This window comes from Rhineura floridana, chromosome 6, assembly GCF_030035675.1.
Source record: "Rhineura floridana isolate rRhiFlo1 chromosome 6, rRhiFlo1.hap2, whole genome shotgun sequence".
NCBI classification, from domain to species: Eukaryota; Metazoa; Chordata; class Lepidosauria; order Squamata; family Rhineuridae; genus Rhineura; species Rhineura floridana.
Genome location: NC_084485.1, coordinates 78,749,987 through 78,773,923, shown reverse-complemented (window position 1 = coordinate 78,773,923; position 23,937 = coordinate 78,749,987). Strand labels below are relative to the sequence as shown.

Below are 23,937 nucleotides of genomic sequence, written 5' to 3'. Positions count from 1 at the left end.
TCTGGAAGGCCACAGATTTCCCACCCCTGTTTTAGTCTATGCCTGCAATTGTGCCGTTTCCATGGTGTGAGCTGGTTTTGAAATGGATGCCATCAATGCACAACCAACCCACAATCTCCTGGAAATGCAGCACCATAAAGCAGGCGCTGCAGGTAGAGGAATGGTGTTGGCATACAATGATACTGTACCAGACTGTACTTAATTTGTACATTCTCTCTGTTATCTGTGTCAAAGAAAGAGCAAAGTAAAACTGTACAGACACAGACAATTGACACACAAGCACAAGACCCAAAGCTACTTCTGAAACATGAAGGAAAATTGCAAAGTGGTAAATAGTTGTGAGAAGGTGTTTTTGTTTCATTTTGTTTGCTCCACTAATTGCTATGAGTGCAGCTTAGCGAGACAGGCAGCTTTCCCAGCAACACACACAGATGATGGTTGAAGTTGCCCGAAGTGGTTAAAAATGGGTTTGTTTGTTGCCAGGAAACTGTGTGGAGGGAGGCATTTTATAAAGAGATGAGGAAGGCAGCTGAGATCATTCTTTGGTATCATAATACTTTAGAGGTTCAGTACGCAGGCATTCACCACACAGAACGCACAGATTTATGGGCATGTGTTAATGCTGGGAAAATAGACATGAAATGAGTTGCATCACCTTATGATCAATTACTCACTTCCATGTCCATGTATGGGTGTTTAGACATATACCATCAAGCTTCAGTTTAGGGCTGCCAGAATCAATATGATCCCATTGTCTTCAGTAGCTGGGAGAAGCTGCATCTGATACAATTCCCAGTTCTATACAACTATAAGAAGCATCGGAGGACTATCACGGATGCACTGAATCCAGGACTCTCCATATGTTCTTGGATGATTTTTACTTCAGATACACACTATGCTCACAGACATGCATGTGTAAACATATACTGTACATTGAATTATGCAAACAAGCACATTCTCTTGTCAGCATATGACTCACATGCAGTTTGCTCATCTGCATTTTAAAAATAGATAGCATATAAATCCATGAATCCCATAGTTAGGACCTTTCCAAATGACAGGGAAAAAACAGAATGCTTTGAGCTAGCAACAGAAACCTGTCATGATTTAAACAGTCTGTTCAAAATACCCCTCATAAGGCTACATACACACCATATATTTAAAGCACATTATCTTCCCCAAAGAAACCTGGGGAATATAGTTTACCCTCACAGAGCTACAGTTCCTAGCACAGCCTTTCCCAACTAGTGGGCCACCACATGTTGTTGGACGGACCACAACTCCCATCAGCCTCAGCCAGCATTGCCAATGGTCAGGAAAGATGGGAATTGTGGTCCAACAACATCTGGTGGCCCACTAGTTGGGAAAGGCTGTCCTAGCACCTTAACAAAGTACAGATCCCAGGATTCTTTGCAGGGACTCATATGCTTTAAATGTGGTTTAAATGCATGGTGTGCACGCAGCCCTAGTCCTTATCTGACTTGCCAGTCCCAAACAATATCATAACTTTGTTTATGTTCTCCTTACCATCCTCCGTCAGTTTTTTTTGGTGGTGGTCTCAATAGCAGCCTCCCATGTCTGCCGTCGGACACTGAAGTACTCAACTAGATGTGTCTTGAAACAGGTACCTATGCTTTCCTCTTGGGACATGCCCAAATGCTCCTTGTGGGATGCCCCCTATGAAGGCTGCACATCCCATGTCGGGTCCCTGTCAACTGCATGAGTCAGGCAGGAACCATACAGGCTGAACTGCAGGCCTGGGGACAGGGATCAACAGACACTGAAAGAGGCAATGGTGCATTCAGGTAATGACTGTAGACTTAATGGTCTTGCAGCACTCCAGACACATCCCTGTAGATGGTAATATGTATTACTTCATGTACTTCAAAATGCAGTAAGCCAGCCTTACTGCATTTAGGTTCCTCCTAATCATTCTGCTGAATGAGAGCCTGGACTTCTTCCCCAAAGTCCTGCCTGATGAACACGACCTTGACTGACCCACCTCCAAACAGTTCTGCAAGAGTTCAGTGTCTTTTCCAAGGTAGACACTTTCTACGTCCTTCTAGACCACATGCCCAAGGGAATAAATAGGACAATGACATGGATTCCAATGGAACCAAAGATGGAGACCTTCCTAACCCAAACATTATTGCATTGTCTTTCCCATCCTAATTTTTAAAAACAGACACTTGCTTAGAGCACCTCATGCAGCCCACAGTCCAACCTGTACATGAACTAACTTATGTCATCTTAATTATTCTATTTTACTTTGACTTTGAACGTCCATACCTGAAGAACAATCTCTGGAATCTGAATGCTTTACAATACTTTTTTTAAAAAAAGTTGGTCCTCAATGTGTACGTGGAACACATGCTTCCCGTGCATCCCTTTTAATCCTGCCCTATTTGCAGCAAATGGGGTTGACAATGCTTCAAATCTAAGCAGACAGGGCAGGGATGGGAAACCTGTGGTTTGATTCCAATAAACCTCAGCCACCTTAGCCAATGGGCTAATGGTCAGGGATTATGGGAACCATAGGCCAGCAACAACTGGAGGACCACAGGCTCCCCATCCCTGAGCTAAGGCTTGCTTTCAGCTCTCAACAGAAAGAGGCAGAGAGCCAACAGAACTGCTTGTGCTAATGACTCAGTCCTATTTGATTACGTTTTCTCTACTGTGTCTCTCTTAGAAGTACTGCCAAATAGCTGCTGACTGCTAGTGTTATTGAAATCAATAAACTTACCCAGGCTAGTTACTGTGAGCCTTTTTTTTAACCAACTATTTTTCTCTTATGCACATTAGTGTAAATTGGAGCTTAATTAGACTGAACTCAAATGAGATTAACAAGGACAAGATTTGTAAATCAGGGGAAAATATGCCCCTGTTGCTGAGAAGGGATAGAAAAAAGCAAGTTGGAAAAAAGGCTGGCAGCCACAAATATAGCACAGAGACAGAAGGAGGTTAACTAAACAGGTAGACGGTCTCAACAGATTAAATGGAAGGGCAACAAATAGATTGAAAGATTTAAGGGATACAAAAAACCGGAAAAAATTAATTACTGACACAAAGAGAATGCTGATACAAAACAGAGGTGATGTCACTAAGGCCTGGTTCACATATAATACTAAGCCAAAGTATGGCTTCGTATGAATGAACAAGCATGCTGGTGCACAGTAAGAAAATCTCTGCCCTTTCGCTTTTTCCCTGTTCCTCCTGTTGCTGTGCTATCTTGAACAAAGCTATGGTGGCTCGGTTTCATGGTTTGTCTTGCTCTAAACAAACCATGAGCTGTAACCGAGGTTTGCTCTTGGTTGGTGATGGTTGGTTTAGGGCAGAAAAACAAAAGCCCAGATTCAGATATAACACTAAGCCAAATCTTGGCTTAGCTCCCAATAGTACAAAAGCAGCGGGGCCAGGGGTGGAGCCAAGCAGCTGTGATTTTTTGTACTGTACAGCAGCACATCTGCTTGTTCATGCTAAGTCACAACTTGGCTTGGTGCTATCTGCAAACAGGGCCATTGTGTACTTCTTCACTAGTTGCTTGTTCACATGACTTTGTGCCTAAATATGCTGCTAATAGCTTAAGCCAGGGATGGGCAGTGGGCAGACTGGGATACACAAGGAGACCTCTAGGTAACCTGAAGTAATAAACTAGGATTCCTGACTTCCAATTGTTTAACAACAGCAACAACAAAATGATTCTCCCCAAAATTATAATGCTGAAATGCTGTTGCGCTCAGGTCCTGATTGCATGCTTCCCACAGGCATCTGGTTGGCCATTGGCCATTGGCCTGAACCAGCAGGCTCTTCTTATGTTTTTATGTTTGCTGGAAGGGATAACCAGAAGTGGATTATTTATTTATTTATTTATTTATATCCTGCCTTTCTTTCCCCATGGAACCCAAGGCGGCATATATGTGGTTCCCAGGCAGTCTCCCATCCAGGCACTGACCAGACCCAGACCTGCTTAGCTTCAGCAAGGTGGTGGCCTCATGTGCCTTCAGACCATAACCTGGGACCCGTCTCATCCTTCCTCCCAGTAGGAGCCCAGGGCAGCAAACAAAAGCACTAAAACACTCTAAAACATCATAAAAGCAGATGTTAAATATATTAAAACAAAACATCTTTAAAAACATATTAAAACGAAACATCTTTAAATATTATTTTTGTGTGGAAAGACTACAAATTTCTTTCCATTCTAGTACTCAAAAGAAATTCTTAGGCTCAAAATTCTTTAATTCTAAGTACATGCATTTTGCAACTGCCTCTGTCTGAAGGATCTCGGGATTTTAATGAAAAACAAAGTAGATCCTGCAAACGTGTAGCCTACCCACCTCTGGCTTATGCAGTCCATGTCTCATCCTGTGAGCTGTTCTGATTAATGTTCCACTTCCAGGGATTTGTTTTCTCAATGTGAAAGCTGGGACCTTATTAAGCAACTCCAGTGAAGTTCCCTATGTTTGTGTGTATGAATATCTTAGTGTCCTCACCCTGCTGTCTCATTCCTCATCCATTTTCACTTCTTCTTTCTTTGCTTTTGAATAATGTGCATTTCCACCTATTCATCCATACAGACTGCCCTACCAGCAGAAGCTCCTTTTTATTTGTTTTGAATGTTTCTTCCTGACATTACACAGTCCTAACTGCTTCTGTATTCCCACAGAGATGGAGGCTGCATGCAACCTGCTCTTTTTTTCATACTTCAGTGCAAAAGTAAGAGTACATAGGAGTTATCTGCGCATGTTCAACATGTACAATAATTATTAACCAAAAGAACTGCCCACAGCTAAAGAGGACAAAGAAGACGCACACAGAGGCAGGAAATGCACAGAGTAGTAAAGTGACAAGGAATAAAAAGGGGCAAACTAAAATGAAAGAAACTGTGAAGAACCACAGGGGCTTTGGTGCAGATGTAGCCAGAAGAAAGGAAGGAAAAAAGAAAGGAAGGAAAGTAAAATCAAAGACAGATACCCTCCAAGTTTCATGAAGACTGGATGAAAGGAGAAGGTTGATGGGAGGGATTGAAACCCAACCTGAACCAGATATTTTGCAAATCTGTTCCAAGGACACCAGTCACACCGCCTAAATAGTTGGAGATGGACCAGAAGCACAAGTCACTTTAGGGATGGAGTTGCCCATGAACAGTCCTTTCTGATGTATTATTGACATGTAAGAGGAGGGTCTTGCTCCTAGCAGGAAAAGTAAGCAGCAGTGTGGAAGCGGCATGAGTACCACAGACCAGAGTCCTGAGGTTGCAACCCAGAGAAAGTTCATATGCCTTGAAATATCTCATTGCAGTGAGAGGCAAGGCAGCCACAACTTCGTTCATCCATTCGCTCCCTAATCTCCTCATCATGCTGTGCAGCATACTCAGAGTCTTACTTGCCACTGAAGGTATCAGAGGGGGTTGTTGACAGGACCAGGGAGGTAATGGGTGGAAGAAGTCATAGTTGCCTTGGTCACATTCAACCACACCATGGGAGACCCCTCATAGAGCTACAATTCTGACCACCCTTAACAAACTACAGTTCCCAAGATTCTTTTGGGGAAGCCATGACTGTGAAAGTGGTGTAAGAGGGCTTTAAATGTATGGTGTGGACGTGACCCTTGTTTACTACTGCACTGGGAGAGTTCTATAAACGTCCTCTGGGTTCCAGCTTAGTAACTCTACCACAGACAGGAAAAGAGCATGGAGGGGTGGACTTACAAAGCAGTGTTTCCTTCCCTTTTAAACTGGGGCAATGACTGCGGAGTGGCCCACCTGGCAAATTTGCCTCATAAATTTGTCTTGTTTCCTTTTTCCACAACCTCCCCTCCATCCACCAGCACATGGCTCTGGCTCTCCTTCATACCTTTCCGGATTCCACCGTCAGCCGCAGCAGCAGCAGAGGAGAAATCTCCAGCGCTCAGAAGAAAGCAGGTCGCTGCTTTCTTGTTTTTGTCTCTGGTGCTGGAGCGCCTCATGGGCGGCTTCTCATCATGTGGTGGTGAAAGAGGCTGCTCCTCGTCCGACAACACCACATTGGCCTCGCCATTCTGCTTGGTATCTTGGGAAGCAGAAAGAACAGAAAAGAGATAAGTGTTTGAGGTGGGAGTAGACTGCATTTGCGCCTGCTTTGGCAACAGGGAAAAGAAGCAAGGAAGACAGAACTTTCTGGAACACAGTGCCAGGGCTACGGAGAGTTCCCTTTCTCTGTTTGAAGCATTTTGAAGTTGGTGTGTGTAGCAATGGCCACTGCAGAAGTGTGGGAGTGGGGTGGCTTTTGTCCCTCAGCTATCTTTTCTTAAACTGTCTGCCTTGCAACCTTGAGGGAATCCAGAGAGAAAAAGAGAGGCAGTGAATTTGAAGGAAATGTTCACTTCACAAGAAAATTGTTAGGTATGTTAGGTACACTGCTGATGCTAGGGCAGCCGCCATAGTGTAGCTACTACAAGAGTGACCTGGACTAGGCTTTACCATGTTGCAACCTAGTCATGCACCTTTAAATCCCTTAATGCTGTGAGAGACAATGAATCCTTTCTTCTCCAGCAATTTGCCAGCAGTTTAAACCATCTGGGAGCCTGGCCGCAATCCTTGGATGTTTCCAAAGTACGTGAGGATCAAATTCTTGATTGGGGCTCTGCATTCTGGTCTTTCACCAATGCACAACACATTAAATGCTCACAGATATTTTATCAAATACTGCACATTATGGAAAAGAAACAGCATCTTGTGTAGTGGAAAAATTTGGTCCTATATCCAGTAAATTTGTGTGAAAGACAGAGGGCTTGCTGAAAATGTCTGCCAATATAACAAATGTTAATGCTGTGGCTATGGCTTGATGGTTTCTACAGAAAATGAAGTTTGCAAACAGCTTTCTGCATCAAGCAGTTGCTAAGCATCTAAGGGCATACATCATAGTATAAAGATGCCCCTGATAAGATGCCAGCCCTACAGTCCTGTTCCAGTTCATATATAGTTCTCATACCAATGCCTCAGTTCATGTCTGAAAAAACCAAGTGAGCTGGTTCACCACCATGCCCTGAAGTTCTTGGATTCCCTGCTAAGGATTTCATCAAGAAGGGCAATTAGTACCAGTTGTGCTAGTTGCATCACACCTGATTCACTTTTCTACAAATAAAACAGCTTCTACATTCACCCTGCTTCTGTCATCTGGGTGGCAAGACTGGCACTTGACAATGGCTGCAATCAGCCTGGCATTGAGCCTCTTTGATATGCCAGCCTGAAAGCATCATTTGCTGACTAACAACCTTGGGAACCTTAAGAGCAAAATCAAGACTGGCTTCCTGTTATCAGAGCTGCACTGAGGGCAAGCTAAGTGCTTCCTGAGACCCTTATCTGAATGTCATTTGTTATCTAAATCTAGAGAGCATCCATTCAGGCCACATTCTCAGCTGATGGAAGGTGCTGCTCCAGCTTCCCTGTTATTGATGCTCCTCTGAGTTACATTCACGCCTGTGTGTGTGACCATGCACACCCCAAAGTCTTTAACAGTCATTACTGGAAGGCTCTTTAATAAAAATGTTTTGCCTCTCTTCTGGCACTCTCTCTTCCCATTTAATTCCTGCTGTACACTTAGGATCCCCACAGAAGTCCCAGAGCACTTCCCGCTGCTAGCCAGGAAACCCTAGAGAGCCACTGCCCTGGGCAGTAACTACACCTCACTTAATAACTGCCAATTGCTGAAGCAAAAAAGCACAGCAGCAATCAGAAACAAATTGCCTGCATCAACAAACTGTACTTTTCATGTTAAAAAGCTTAACGCACATGATACATATTGTTAGGGGCTGCCTGGCTGACTTTGGGGTGCTGAAGACCACCCTTGTAGATACTCGGTGTTGCAGAAAGGGTCAAAGAATTAATCAGCGTCCATGAAGAACAACCATCATTCAAACAGCCCAGGCATGGCAGGCCACTTAAATGCAACATATGGCAACATTATCGGTGGCTTCTCATATTATGGGAAGTTGATGTGCAAGAGACTATGGGCAATATTCAACTCACATGTCCCGTCAGTGCAAGGATTTCTGCTTGAGCAATGGGACTTTCCCCGCATCTTCTCTCCCCATGCACACCCCACACCCTTGTCAAATCTGCTCCAAAGGGTTAGGGGAACCCCTAGAATAGATTTAGGGGGCACATGGGGGAGGAGAGGGGGAAAACATTCTGTTGTGCAACCAGAAATTCTTGTGCTGATGGAACGTTCTTGTAGCACTAGATTGGATACAGCTCTGTGCATCTTCTTTTGCACTTATAAGGTCAAACTGTACACAATGATTCAAAGCACCCATGGAGAGATCCATATCAGTACCAGGACATGGGGGATTAAGCCACCCCACTATTTTCTTGCTGAACCCTTCTGAGCTATTAATAGCAACAAACAGCAGCTTTGGAGACCAATAGTAGCTGGTGGGGGATGGTTTTCTGTTGGAAAACAGCACAAGGACAACAGCTTAGCTCTTTTCCCTGCACCCTCCCCAACCAGGGCTGTGATTTAGACCAGGTCCTCTCAGCTGCTGTAGCTTTTTTAAAAGTAGGACAATCCCGATGATTTAGCATCATGTGTAATTTGACCCTCAACGTAATGTCCAAGGGAGAAGCTTGCACACCTCTTCTGAGGGCGAAATGCCACAGCTCCCCTTGCAGTGACTCTGACTACAATGTTTAGTTAGTTAATCAGTCACTTCATTGAAAACCTTTTGATCCATTAAAACTTTTTGATCATCTTAAAAAGTGCCTCCACTTTATTGGGCAGCAGATTCTTATTTTTCATTTTTATTTTTTAGAAAAAGTGCTTGGAAAAACTGTGGGTAGCAGGTGCCACCTTAGAAAAGCCTGGTTTGAAGGCACATAATGCAACATAGGGCTGTGGACACTCACACCATCCACCCCATGGCTCCAATCCACAGGGGGGCATCAGGCTGACCCACCTTCAGTCAACCCAGGGACCACCCACCCCAGCTCAGAGCCACTCCCAAATAACTTTAGGCACGGCTCATTTTTAATGAGGGTTTAAAAAAAACTAATTAAACCTATGGAAGGGAAGGGGGAAGAAGATGTTGCATCTCCCCCTCTCTGATAGCAGGGTCAATTTACCCTGTGAAATGCTGTTTTGCAAAGGGCTTTCCTGCAGGAAAGCTCCTTACAAAACATCACCTGCACCCCCGGAGGATCACTGCCTCTGCTCCTCAGGCCAGAAGGAGAGCCGTGGCTGTCTCTTCTTCCTGCCTGATGCCCCGCCCCCTCACAGCCCTGCATTACTCTGGATCATGAAATCTGACCCACAGTGATCCATGCCTGCCAGAATCCGACACTGCCAAGGCCCCAAAACATCAAAATGTACCCAATTTGGCTCGGGATTTGGCCAAATCCAGTGCACAGCCCTAACAGAAACATTGCAGCTCTGAGTCTGGTTAGTGCCTGGAAGGGAAACCACCTGGGAACCCTATAAATACTGCTTTGAAGTTCATGATAGAAGAATAACAAATTATAAACCAGTTCCTGAAGTGGGATGGGCTGCCACCCCACTTCTTTTCAGGTGGACTTCAACTGACTTTTGTCTATTTCCTTTTTTCTTCCACTTTAAAACCATTCCACCATCACCATCCCTGCAACACTGGCACTGATATAATCAAATAAAGAGAAGAGGCATTCCTTCTTCTTGCTCTTCCACAAGAGGGAATACCCCTTCTCAGATGGTACCTCCTGCATCACATGTGTGCATAATCTAAAAACAAAGAAAATAATTGGCTTTTCTCCCTCAGAGGTACTATTCTATTCATTTGCACATATATACAGATGTAATAATTTAATACGTCGCTGAAGCCATATGTAATTAATCAACTAATATTTCTTTAATCAGGCCAGCCCTAATGGTGACAGATCCTTGCACATTCTCGCTAAAGAGCTGAACAAATTCCCCTTTGGCTGTTATACTGGAAGGACAAACGGTGGAAGGGAAAAGCACTTTTTTTCAGTACTCCATATATTGTCCAAGGGCACTCTGTACTACAGGTGTGCGGAACCTTTGGCCTGCCAGATATTGCTGAACTACAACTCCCATCAGCCCCAGCAAACAGGCCAGAGACGATGGAAATTGCAGTTCAGCAAAATCTGGAAGGGCCAATGATCCCCACACCTGCTGTACCGAGTAAGGCTGTGCACCAGAATTGGCTGAGGCCCACGGACTGAGCCAAACTGGGCCCATTCAGCCATTTTTGGGCCTCAGCCAAGTCGAGTTCTGACTGCCACAGATTGCTTTGGGTCAGATTCCATGGCCCAGAGTGGCCCAGGGCTGTCAGAAGGCTGCGGATCAGGCAGGAAGAAGAGGCAGCCGTGGCTCTCCTGCCTGCCTGAGGAGCAGAGGCAGCAGTCTTCCAGGGGTATGTGTGATGTTATGTAAGGGGCTTTCCTGCAGGAATGCCCTTTCCAAAACAGCATCAAGCAAGATCGCAAAACATTCCAAAGGATCTTCCACCCCAGAGCCAGGGGAACAATCCTGAGGGGATGCTGTTTTGCAAAGCGCTTTCCTATAGGAATGTATTATAGAAATTGAGTGCAAACAGGCCGTTGGTGAAAAGACCACCAATCAAGCAGTATCTCTGCCCCCCCCAGCAAACACTTGTCCTAATTGTAACATTACATGGAGACATTAGTTAGAACAAAATTACTAACTGAATAAAGCAACTTCTCATTTACATCGAAGTAGAGAATTTGGCCACTGTCAGAGACTGGTCTGACATACTGACCAAGTCAGAAGCTTTGACTAAACATCTCCAGATCCATTGATCCATGGACACAAAGGGGTACATTTAACAGAGGCTGTTGAGAGAATTGCTTAGAGCCAAGCTTTGTTTTTAACAATGAATCCAGCATAATGACAGCAGTGGTTTAACACAGGAACATGCATGATGGAGAATCTGCCTTTTGAGTCTCTGCAAGGTGTTTAGCTGCATCCAGACTCCTACCACTAATTTTTGGCTTTGGTTGAGCCTGAGATCTTGCATCTCACCTGATCTTTTTCTTTCCATCATCCCTGCTGTTGCTGCTGCTTCCAGGGGGTTGTTGTAACTCTGAATGCTGTTGCGGGGTGAGTTGCCTTCTGACTTGCAGTATGTTGGTGAGTTAAGTGGTGCTGGACGGGGTATGTGCTTCTTTTTCTTCTTTGGGAGCTTCTGCTTGGCCATGGCCAATGAATAGTACATTCCAAAGTTGTTGACAATGACTGGGACAGGCATGGCAATGGTGAGGACCCCAGCCAGTGCACAAAGAGCCCCTACCAGCATGCCTGACCAGGTTTTGGGGTACATGTCACCATAGCCCAATGTTGTCATGGTCACCACTGCCCACCAGAATCCAATGGGAATATTTTTAAAGTGGGTGTGGTCACTTCCACTAGGGTCAGATGGCTTGGCTCCAATCCTTTCAGCATAGTAAATCATGGTGGCAAAGATCAAAACCCCAAGAGCCAGGAAGATGATGAGAAGGAGGAACTCATTGGTACTGGCCCGAAGTGTATGGCCCAGAACCCGAAGTCCCACAAAATGGCGTGTCAACTTGAAGATCCGGAGGATCCGGACAAAACGTACTACTCTCAGGAAGCCCAGTACATCACGTGCAGCCTTGGATGATAAGCCACTGAGTCCCACCTCCAAATAGAAGGGCAAGATGGCTACAAAGTCAATAATGTTAAGAAGGTTCTTAACGAACACCAATTTATCTGGACAGCAAACAATGCGCACTAGAAACTCCAGAGTGAACCACAGCACACAGACTCCCTCAATGTAGGTGAGGATGGGCGCTGTCTCCATCTTTTTCATCACCAAGATCTGGGTTGTGTTGTCCTTCCCCTGTGTCTCAGTCACGTTAACATCTATGATGAAGGCTTCATGAGTTTCCAGGCAAAATGTTGTAATGGACACCAGAATGAAAAAAAGTGAGGCAAAGGCAATTATCTGAAAGGGGAGGAGAAAATAAGCTCAGTGGTTAAAATGAACAGGACATAAGAGAAGAAAAATAATATAATACAAAAACCACAACAAGCTTGAAAGTAATTTTTCCTTCTCTCTCTTTCTCATCTGCTTTTATCAATTACTACAAAGGAGACACAGAATGAAGATGCATGCTCGATTTGAACCTAGGGTGGGACATAGCCATGATCAAAAGACATGCCTGGTGTTGTTGTCTGCACATTTTATATAGCCCTACTCCTCTCCTCTCTCCTTGGTCTACTGCGATCAGTGCACGATACAAAAAGTCTTTCCTGAATGGATCCTGCACTTCATGAATGAATCCTACTTTTCAGTTCCAGACACACCCACACCCAACCAAGTGCCCTGTACTTGTTTACTCAAAAGTAAGCCTCGTTGAATACAGTGGGACTCACTCCCAAATAAATGTGGAAAGGATTGAAGCCTGAGTGACTCTACAGAGTTAAAGAAGGTGGATGAAGGAAGTTGGATGGAGACAGTGAGGGTTAATATGCCAAAATCATGGGCTTGCAGGCAGGCTGTCTTCTCTGTTTTACCTTCAACACTAAGCTAACCTTGAAGGCATAATCATAATCAGCAGCAGCAGCTTGTGCCAAGGTTAGGTAAGGACTGAACAAGCCAGAGTCTTTTGTGTTATGTCCTTTTCAGAGCCAGTTGTTGGGCAACATGAAATTTCCATCCCCCTGAGGGCAATGAAACTTGTCTGCAGTTTTGGTTTCTCTTGTATCCCAAAGGCCAGTCTAACACCTTCCACCATACTAACAATAAACAGGAAGGACTCAATTACCCAATTGGGACTGCTTGTATTTGTTTGTGCTCCAGCCTCATTCTTGTTCCTTTTTCTCTGCACATTAGTTTGGCAACAAATGGAGAAATTAAAACCCATATGAACAAGAAGGCTATTTCTCTACTTTGGTTCATGAAAAGTTGAAGCAAGGGTCTGGCAATTTCAATCAACAAGAAAAAAGTTTGTTAATAATTTAGATATCATTTTTATGATATCAATTAAAACACTGGTGCTTCACTAAACATTCATACTACCTAGCAGTATAATCCGAAAACTTTAACTGTGCACTGCAGCCTACATGCCTTTTGTACTACAGAATATATATTTACTGAAGAGAATCCATTGTAAAATTTGTAGGTCTTGCTTTGGCTTTTTTTCCTGTACAGATGAGAGCATATTAAGCAAAATACTTGAAGGCTAAGGCTAGGATCTTAGTAAAACTAGTTCAGTGAGCATAAAGGAGCTTCATGTTTCTTTTCCCCAAACAGTGCGTCTCCCCATCACTTGGCAAACTGCCTTTGAAACTGAGAACTTTCCAGAAGAAAGGGCTGCTGCTTATTGGGCAAATCAGGTTTTCTCCACAAGATGGAAAGAAATGTCTATGCTGTTTGGTTGACAGCATCACAAATATTTATAATTCATCACCATCTTCTCCATAGAATGACCTGTTGTGAAAGAGTTGGGACAGACAAAAGGAAATGCTGCTGCATACAGTGCAAACTATAGAATCCGCTATAGATCCAGCTCCAATGGCTTTAAAAGTGGATTAGACAAATTCACCAGGATGAGGCTATCAATAACTGTTAGTCATGATGGCTGGGTACTACCTCCATTATCAAAGACAATGTGCCTCTGAATGCCAATTGTGGAGAATGCCACATCACAGAGTGCTGCTGTGCTCGTGCTGTGCTTATGGGCTTCCTTTATGCATCTGGTTAGCCACTGTAACAACAGAATGCTGAACTGGATGGATCTTTAGTTAGCTCTAGCAAAGCTCTTATGTTCTACCCCATCCCTCCCCCCCTCCACAAATAATTCTGTCTTTTACATAAAAACGCAAGCTTTAATTCAATGTGCCTCACACAAGGTCACTGGTTCGGTTTCCTGAGATTATTAGGGAAGATATATAACATGTTTGTTTGTATTGGATTCTGAATACAAACATGTTAAAAAAACCAGTGATTTTTTTAAAAAAAGCAGAACTAAGGCTTATATACACTTACCTGAGAATAGGTCCCACTGAACTTGAACAGAACAATTCTATGTATATCTATCCACAAATATGCCCCATTGAGTTACCTGAGAGTATTCAGTGGGGTTGACTACTGAATTTACATGCATAGGATTGTGCTATTACTATAACTAAAACTTTTTTTAAAAAAAGAGATTGCTTAGAATGCTCTTTGACACCCTTGCTCTCAAGCTGATGGCTTTTTCATTCTACATACTAAAGAAGAATTCAGCTCTATAGGATGCAATATGTTTAAGAAAATGAATAACTGGAACAAATATGAAATAAGCACAAGGGTATACACACTCAAATACACGTACATTATTTCTCTCAGAGCCATTTGATGCTTTATTTTAGAAATCAGTCCACCTACCAATTTTACCAAGGTGATGATGAGCACGCTGAAAACTACAGCAGCCTCATTTAAATGTCCCCCTTAAATGTACTGCCTTCAAGTCGATTCCGACTTATGGCGACCATATGAATAGGGTTTTCATGACGCAGAGAAGCAGTGACTGGCCCAAGGTCACCCAGTGAGCTTCATGGCTATGTGGGGATTCGAAACCTGGTCTCCTAGGTCATAGTTAACATCTAGTCATTACACTGGGTCATTGAAGGAGGAATTGAATATGAAGGATCATGGAGAAATTGCTCTATCTCTAAGCACAATCCCATTAAGTTCTGGCAAAAGCTGACTCCCATCAGTTCTGAATGCTGGATCAACCCTTATGCTAAGTAAACAAGGAAGTAAGCTGAATGAATTCTTTGCCTCTGTCTTCCAGTGTGGTGTAGTGGTTAAGGCAGCCTTTCCCAACCAGTGTGCCTCCAGATGTTGTTGGACCACAAGTCCCATCAGCCTCAGCCAGCATTGCCAATGGTCAGGAAAGATGGGAATTGTGGTCCAACAACATCTGGAGGCATACTGGTTGGGAAAGGCTGGTTTAAGGTGTTGGACTACAACCTGGGAGACCAGGGTTCAAATTCCCACACAGCCATGAAGCTCACTGAGTGACGCTGGGCCAGTCACTGCCTCTCAGCCTCATGAAAACCCTATTCATAGGGTAGCCATAAGTTGGGATCAACTTGAAGACAGTCCATACATACATCACAGCAGACAATATAGGGTAGATCCCTGAGCCTGAATTAACTTTCACAGGAAGGGAGTCTGAAGAACTGCGGCAAATAGAGGGGACAAGAGATGAAACTGCCTTATTGACAAAATAAAAACTGACAAATCAGTGGGTCTGGATGGCATCCACCTGAGAGTTCATAAAGAATTCAAATGTGAAATTGCTTATATTCTAACAAAAATATGTAACTTGTCCCTAAGATCAACCTCCATACCTGAGAATGGGAAAATGGCCAACGTAACACAAAATTTTAAAAAGGGATCTGAGGGGATCCTGAAGACTACAGGCTGGTTAGCTTGCATGTGGGGAAACTGATGGAAAGTATTGTTAAAGATACCAAAGATTACCAAGCATATAGAAGAAGTCTTGCTGAAGCAGAACCAGCATGGTTTCTGCAAGGGTAAGTCCTGTCTCACTAACCTAGTAGAGTTCTTTCAGAGTATTAACAAGCATATAGATAGAGGTTATCCAGTGGACATGATATACTTAAGACTTTCAAAAAGCCTTCGACAAAGTACTCCTGAGTATGTTTAGGGTTAAGAGGACACCCCTCTTATGGATCAATAATTCATAAAGATACAGCAAACAGAGAGTAGTAGTACTTTTATTGTTCATAGCCATTGGCCGCCACAATATACATAAAAAAAATTACGTATAAACGAAATTCAATATCAAAAATAGTGATGTACTTAATATATAACATCAGACTGGACAAACAGAGTTAAAACAAACTAAAAATTAGAACCATAGATATTAAATTAAAAACTACGTAGATAAAATTTAAGATGGATTTTTATGCAATCTAGCTCTGATTTTGCCTGCCGCCAGGGCAAATTTCGCTACTTGTGTGGTTAGATAAATATCAACCCCGGCAAGAAGTCTACAAATTTGCTCCAGGGTAGATCTATTTGACAATGATATAAGAATAGAAGAGATAAAATTGAGTCTTGGAGCATTATACAGGGTACAATTAAGGAGGTAATGTGCAACATCTTCTATGGCCCAGAGAGACAGGGACAGACTCGTTGGTCAATAGGAACTTTTGCATATCTCCCTTCGAGAAGGGCCGTGCACATAGTCTGAAAGCCCAATGATGTAAACGATTTTCTCAAGGAGACGGAAGTTAAAAAGGTGAAATATTGTTCCATACCGGAACTTGTTTTAAACAATTAATACCCCGGGGAGAAGTTCGAATGATTTATAAAATACAAATCCCATGTTCTGGAGTAAAGGTAGATTCTTTCCCTTAAAAGATGCTTCGCTCTCTTTGATGTATTTGAGGGGAAAGAATCAATACTTATTCCATAGACAGAAAGTATTGTCTTGGTCCGTTTGAACCACGTAAATGTGGATGGGTTTTGTATCTGTTCGACTAAACATTTCTTGGGGAGTCGTGAGTCTTGCATGCAGGCCAACTTGAGCCAATAAAGGGCAAGGGCCACGTGAACCGCAGATTCCAATGTGTGGAGTCCAGTTTCTATCTGCAGTTGAGCTGCTGGAGTGCCTTGAGGGACAGCCAGCATGGATCTTAAAAAGGAATTTTGGACTGACTCTAAAGAAGAAAAGTTATCGTGTCCCCAAGTGTCAGCTCCATAAAGAAGCTGAGGGACTATTTTTCTCCTAAAGACCTCGACAGTTGGAAAGACCAGACCCCCCCCCTTTGGTATTATAAAAGCGTGAAAGGGAATGCGTGGAGAGGGAGGCCTTCAGTTTAACAGCATCAAATTGTGATTTCCAAGAAAGATTTGCCTGATAACTCAGCCCCAAGTATTTAACACTATAATGTTGATTTATCGGTATGTTATTTAGTTTCCAGACATGGGTTTTCCTTTTTCTTCCGAATACAACCACTACCGTTTTGTCATGATTAATTACTAGATGTTCTTTGGTGGAAAAATTGTCCAGAGCTCTTAACAGCCTTCTCATCCCTACTTGCGAAATTGAAATCAAAGCTAAATTGTCTGCATATAAAAGAACTGAAAGTTTAGTATCTAAAATTGTGACAGGAAAGTATTCAAGGCCTTTCAATTCATGAACAATATTATTTATATAAAAATTAAAAAGAAAAGGGGCAAGAAGACAGCCTTGACAAACCCCTCTCTGGACAGGGATGGTTTCAGATAGCAGACCGGCAAACAGAGAGTAGGAATAAATGGACAGCTCTCCCAATAGAGGGATGTAGAAAGTGGAATCCCCAAGGATCAGTCCTGGGACCTATGCTTTTAAACATGTTCATAAATCATCTAGAATTACAGGTGAACAGTGAGGAAGCCAAGTTTGCTGATGATACCAAATTGTTCAGGGTGATTAAAACAAAAAGGGATTGTGAACAGCTCGAAAAAGATTTCTCCAAACTGGGGGGATGGGTGGTAAAATGGCAAATGCAATTCTATGTAATCTAGGGTAAAGTGATGCACATTGACACAATAAATAAATAAATAATAATTTCACATGTATGCTCATGGGGTCTGAACTAGCAATGACTGATTAGGAACAAAACCTTGGTGCTGTAGTGGATAGTTTGATGATGCTGATGTCGATCCAATGTACAGCAGTTATGAAAAAGGTGAATGCCATGCTAGGGATCATTAGGAAATGGACTGTAAATAAAACTGCCAATACAATAATGCCATGAAACAAATCCATGGAGCAACCATCCTTAAAACACTGTGTACAGTTCTAGTTGCCTCACCTCTAAAAGGATATTTGACAATGAGGACACTGACCTTGTCAAGGATTATATCAATACCTAGGCACAGTCATTAACCAACATGTAGACAATAGTCAAGAAATCAGAAGAAGGCTAGGACTGGGGAGGGCAGCTGTGAGAGAACTAAAAAGGTCCTCAAATGCAAAGATGTATCACTGAACACTAAAGTCAGGATCATTCAGACAATGGTATTTCCGATCTCTATGTATGGATGTGAAAGTTGGACAGTGAAAAAAGTAGATAAGAGAAAAATCAACTCATTTGAAATGTGCTGCTGGAGGAGAGCTTTGCGGATACCATGGACTGCAAAAAAGACAAATAATTGGGTGTTAGAACAAATTAAACCAGAACTATCACTAGAAGCTAAAATGATGAAACTAAGGTTATCATACTTTGGACACATAATGAGAAGGCTTGATTCATTAGAAAAGATAATAATGCTGGGGAAAACAGAAGGGAGTAGAAAAAGAGGTCGCTGATTCATAGGGTCGTCATAAGTTGTGGTCGACTTGGAGGCTCATAACAACAACAAATTGCTGGAAGACGTTCAGGAAGGGGCAACCAAAATTATGGAGGAGATGGAGCAACTCCTCTGTGAGGAAAGGACACAACATTTGGGGCTTCTTAGTTTAGAGTAAGAGCAGGCATGATAAAGGTGCACACAGTTATGCATGGTGTGGAAAAAGTGGATAGAGGACATTTTCCTCCCTCTCAATACTAGGAACATCCAATGAAGCTAAATGTTGGAAGATTCAATACAGACAAAAGCAAGTATTTCTTCACATAGTACTTACTTAAACTGTGGAATTCATTCCTACAAGAGATAGTGATGGCTACCAACTTGGATGACTTTAAAAGAGGATTAGACAAATTCATGGAGGATAAGCCTATCAATGGCTACTAGCCACAAAGGCTATGTTCTGCTTCCACTACTGGAGACAGTATGCCTGTGGATACTAGTTGCTGGGAACTGCAGGTAGGGGGAGTGCTGTTGCATTCAGGTTCTGCTTGCAGGCTTCCTACAGGCATCTGGATGGTCACTGCGAGAACAGAGTGCTAGACTAGATAGGCCTTTGGCTCTTATGTTCTGAATGAAATGGTTCATTCCTTCACCACATAACAAGAGAGCAGCAGCTTACTAGAAAATTGTTTTAGAACTAGTAAAATACACATCTTTAGCCAGTAGCAAGGGGGGTGGGCTCCAAAGCATTGGATCTTCCCTACCATCACAAGATACCTGCCATTTGAAGCCAGGTCATAGTAACAGAGGAGGCACCCTCCATCTCTCAGCTTCTGTAATGCTGTTAATACGGACAGAAATGGTGAGTGGAGAAGATAACTGAATGTGTATGTGTTCTCTGTGTGAACAGGTTAGTAGAATAAAACTAACACATTGAAGATATGTGGGACCCCAAAAGATTTGTATCCTGGAGCAGATTCATATGGGAGCTACTGTCTTCAGATATTCTGATCTCAAGCCATATAAGACTTTATAGATCAAAGTCTGCATTTTGAACTATACCTGGAAACAGTGAAGATGTTCTAGTTCTAGTTCAATAGTTTTAGTCTGCATGCCACATTCTGAATCAACTGAAGTTTCTGAGTAGTCTTCAAGGGCAACCCTGTATATGATGCATTACAGTAGTCAGGTCTCAATGTTATTAGCTCACAGAGAACTGTGGCAAGTCTTTCTCTGTTCAGAAGGGGCCACAGGCACTCGCACACCAGCTTAAATTAGTGGAAGGTGCTCTGCACCACAGATATTCCCTTGGCATTGAAAGCAGAGGCTAGATCTAATAACACCACCAAGCTGTGAACTTGACAAATAACCACCATGACCTTGAAACATTTTAATCATTGTTTAGCATTTTTCCCTTTCCTATGTAAATATATTTGGCTCAATTTCCCATTCCATTCTTGTAAACACTTACATGAGGTAATGGTGATGGTTTGGGTGTGAGCCTTTCCATTTTTGCAGGGCTTAACTGCAGCCAAGATAGCTCTGAGAGACTGTCCCAGAGTTATGCTTGGTCCACAGCCAGGGCACACAATCTGGGATTTGGAGCAAGGTGTATAATTTAGAAGTCATGGTTTCCTGGAAGAGTTGTGTAATGGTACCTCTTTTCTACCACTATTTTCTTTAGAGCCACTGGATCATTTCACACCATGCAGTTGTTCATGAAATGTATAAATAAGTGTGCTTGTTCATCCATTCACTCAGGTCCACCCTCCCAATAACTGCTGAAGAGAACATCTAAATAAGTCCATAGGTCAATTTGCTTGTTCCTGTGTTCTAGATGATTCCCTTTCTTGTTGATTACATATGGAGACCTTGAAGCATCTTGATGTGTCCTATTTGTGCACTGCAGGCATGCACTTTTCCTCTCTTGATGGTTTTATGTGTTGTGCAGTTTCTAGAGCTGTCCTCCTATCCACTTGGACAATGACAGGAGCCATCAAGTTGACATGATTGCCATCTTCCTTACTGAATATGTTATGGTTTCTGTATTATTATGATGGGGTCTCTTTGTTACATTGCTCTGTGCAGTCTGCCATTTTTTAAAAAGAAGTATCTTGTTTCAGTTGTCCTCCTTTGGCTTGGCGTATTCCAGGTAAAGGCAGAGCTTTGCAGGTTTTTCCTCTCCTTCGCTGTTTCCATGCAGTCTGAACAGAGTATCTAATGTGACAAAACCAGGTACTTTGGTCTAGCAGCTTCTTATTTATCATTTCATTTCTACCCTGCTGTTCTTGCAAGGTGCTCAGGGGACATATGCACACTACACAGTTCTCACTCACCCCATTTTTTATCATCACAACAAACCTGCAAGGTAGCTTAAGTTGAGAGAGTATGACTGTCACAGTGAACATCATGACTGAGTGGGGCTTGGGACCTGGATCTCTCTGCCCCTAGTCTAACACACTTGCCACAACCTACCACTGGCTCATAACCAGATCCTAGTATTCCTGCTGTTATTGGAACATTTACCATCTGATGGCAGGCCAAATGTGAGCTCCCATTAGATGCAAAAAGCCTCTGTATGAATTCCTAGTGAACTGTGGCCACAATACAGCTCTATCTTTACCTTTTGCACAGTCTAGGAGTGACTCAGGATACAAAATTAATGTCTGGCTGTAACTGGCAGAAAGTCAGGTAGGAGGTCTGCTTTCATTTGGGGCTTTTCAACTCTGCTCTCTCCTGTTGAGCAAACTGCGGTAGTGTTTTCATGTTCGTGATTACAGCTGTTTGTGTGAATCTCCAGCATGCCATTTCTTTGTTCATCACTGCAGGGGTGCAGTGCTTCTTCCCAGCATAAAGTGCCAATTCCTACTGTTACTTCAAAGTCAGCCACTTTATGCAGCCAATCCAGCTTTCTCTACATTTCATATGGAGCCAATGAGTCAGTGTATGTTGTGTTAAGGGACTTCCTAACTTGATTTAGTGTAATTCTAGAACATGTACTGTGTCATGATATGCCTCAATTCCCACTTTGTATTCTGGAAACAGCTTCCGTATAACTGTGAAAAAAGAGCTTCTTAAATCCAAAGCATTGGTCCAAATGTGTTTTTTGGTGTTCCAGGTTCTCCCCAGAGAACAGCTTTTTGGATCAAAAGGCTTTATGACGTTGGCTTGCAGAGAGTGGGGAGACTGGAGCAGACTGTGAGTAGTGGGGCCCAGTCAGAGAAAGGGCCTTCCTGGGCAGAGAAGGCTGAGATTCAGTATGTTAATCCCAATACCATCTGCAAGTAAAACCCAAACATTCTCACATCCCAGTGAAGCATCAGTAATACTGATCTCGACCAACAACTTGGCCATGAAGGACGATACTTTGCTTTCCCTGTTTTCATACAACTACATCCAAAGGTCCAAATCTTTTGAGCAGAAACACTGAATGACATCAGGAACTTTTTCCTATGCAAATATAGTATTATTTAGAAAATACTTCCTGGCCTGATAAAGCAACTCAAAATGTTATACACCCAGTGAAATCACTTCTGATGTACAAAGGTGCAATAAGGTCCATCACGTTCAGCTACAATTTATTCCAGCAATGAAGATGAAAGAATCTATGGTAGTTTTTGGAAAGTCAAACCCCAGCAAGTGACAAAGATCAGAGATATTGTTTGTGGAAACATGGGGGGAGCTTCATAACATGAGCCCATTAAGGAAAAAAGAATTACGTCTACATCATCTACCTAAGCACAAGGGCACTTTCTACGACAACCCCTTTCATATTTTATGAACTGCTTAAACACCCTTCTCAACTCCAGTATGTAATGTTAGCAGCACGGGTGTTGGATACTTAGACTGTACAAAGTGCGATAACCTTACTGAATGTCTCTTGAGTTTGAAATCAGTTGAACAGGACCTGTTTTATACCACATGAGGATCCTTATCACTTGTATAAGAAAGTTTGGTGATGGAGATGAACAACACTCCCACATCTAACTCAGCTTCCACAAAGTACAGCAAAGTCTGCCAGGTCATGCCATCTAGCTAATGCTGGCTGGATCGTAATACATATCCTCTTTCCTTTAACTTAGATGGCTTTAGAAGCCATTGTGGTATGGACCTGTGCCTAGATAACTGGGACAGGAGAGCCCTGCCCTGCCAGATTCTCTATCAGGCATTGACAAGTAGGCCCCTTAGTCTTACTTTCTCCAACAGACTGAAATCTTGGCCAAAAAAAAAAAATAGGTACTAAGACAGTAGCTCTCAAAAAAATTGCTGAGGGTCTTGGTGGAGCAGTTAGTGGTTTTTCTGCCTGTTGTAGGAATTTTAATGCACTGTGCTAGATGCTGTATGATTTTTTAATTGTATTTTTACAGATACTCCATGGCCCACCTGAATGAAGCTTGTGGACCACTAGTAGTTCACAGACCACAGTTTGGGAACCCCTGTACTAAGATATTGAGGGAGTGAGGGAAAGACCTAGGCTTCTTTTTAAAGGGTTTCAGAAAGAAAGTAGGGGAAGATGTCCTTATCACTACTTATTAGCTATCAATAATCATCATTGGGACAGCCTTTTAGTTTCTAGCTATGATAATCACTATATCATCAGGCTTCATTGAGGTCGATGGCCGGGGAAAGCATTTTCCAAGAAAAGATGAGAGACAGCAGAATTAAGTGTGGGAAAATCCCTGGAGGCTGTTTTCAGCAAGTCTATTTTGGACCCTCATAAACTGAGAGCAGCTTTGGAAATCTAAGACTTCTGAGACACAAAAGGGGTCTGTAATTCCATCTTTGGAATGTGTCATTTTGGGATATAGCTCCCTAAATTGTGTATTTAGGGTGTGTGTGTTTATATAGTCTCAGGCACGCATGTTGGATATATGTATATACAGCTATACCATATGTTTATATACCTGCAACGTAGGATAACTCTTCATGCATCTGATAAAGTGGACCCTACTCTGTGAAAGCTTATGCCAGAATAAATCTATTAATCTTTAAGGTGCCAAAAGACTCTTGTTATTTATGTTGGATATAAAAATTCCAACACGCCCCCCAACACACAGATTGTACTGTGAACTCTGCCAGAAGCTAACCAAGTTCAGAGTGTGTCCTTGCATTTTTTACACCTCTAAATGCCAACCAAAGTCAGGATCATTCAGACCATAGTATTCCTGATCTCTATGTATGGATGTGAAAGTTGGACAGTGAAAAAAGCTGGTAAGAGAAAAATCAACTCATTTCAAATGTGGTGTTGGAGAAGAGCTTTGCGCATACCATGACTGCGAAACAGTCAAATAATTGGGTGTTAGAACAAATTAAACCAGAATTGTCACTCGAAGTTCTAAAATGATGAAACAGGTTATCATACTTTGGACACATAATGAGGAGACATGATTCTCTAGAAAAGACAATGATGCTGGGAAAAACAGAAGGGAGTAGAAAAAGAGGAAGGCCAAACAAGAGATGGATTGATTCCATAAAGGAAGCCACAGACCTGAACTTACAAGATTTGAACAGGGTGGTTCATGACAGATTCTCTTGGAGGTCACTGATTTATAGGGTCGCCATAAGTCGTAATTGACTTGAAGCCACATAACAACAACAACAAATGCCAACAATGCTTTTGCATCCCAA

The 23,937-nt window shown here is 42.6% G+C and overlaps 1 protein-coding gene across 3 annotated transcripts in view; it reads right to left on the bottom strand.

Annotated features, from left to right (window-relative positions):
* KCNC4 (potassium voltage-gated channel subfamily C member 4) overlaps positions 1–23,937 on the bottom strand; it is a 57,001-nt gene that overhangs the window by 27,709 nt on the left and 5,355 nt on the right. For all 3 annotated transcript variants that reach the window (XM_061632605.1, XM_061632607.1, XM_061632606.1), the window contains exons 2-3: positions 11,013–11,955; positions 5,853–6,047 (exon numbers count right to left, since the gene is read on the bottom strand). In XM_061632605.1, coding sequence (XP_061488589.1) covers positions 5,853–6,047; positions 11,013–11,955 — 1,138 coding nt within the window. The remainder of the gene's footprint in view (positions 1–5,852; positions 6,048–11,012; positions 11,956–23,937) is intronic.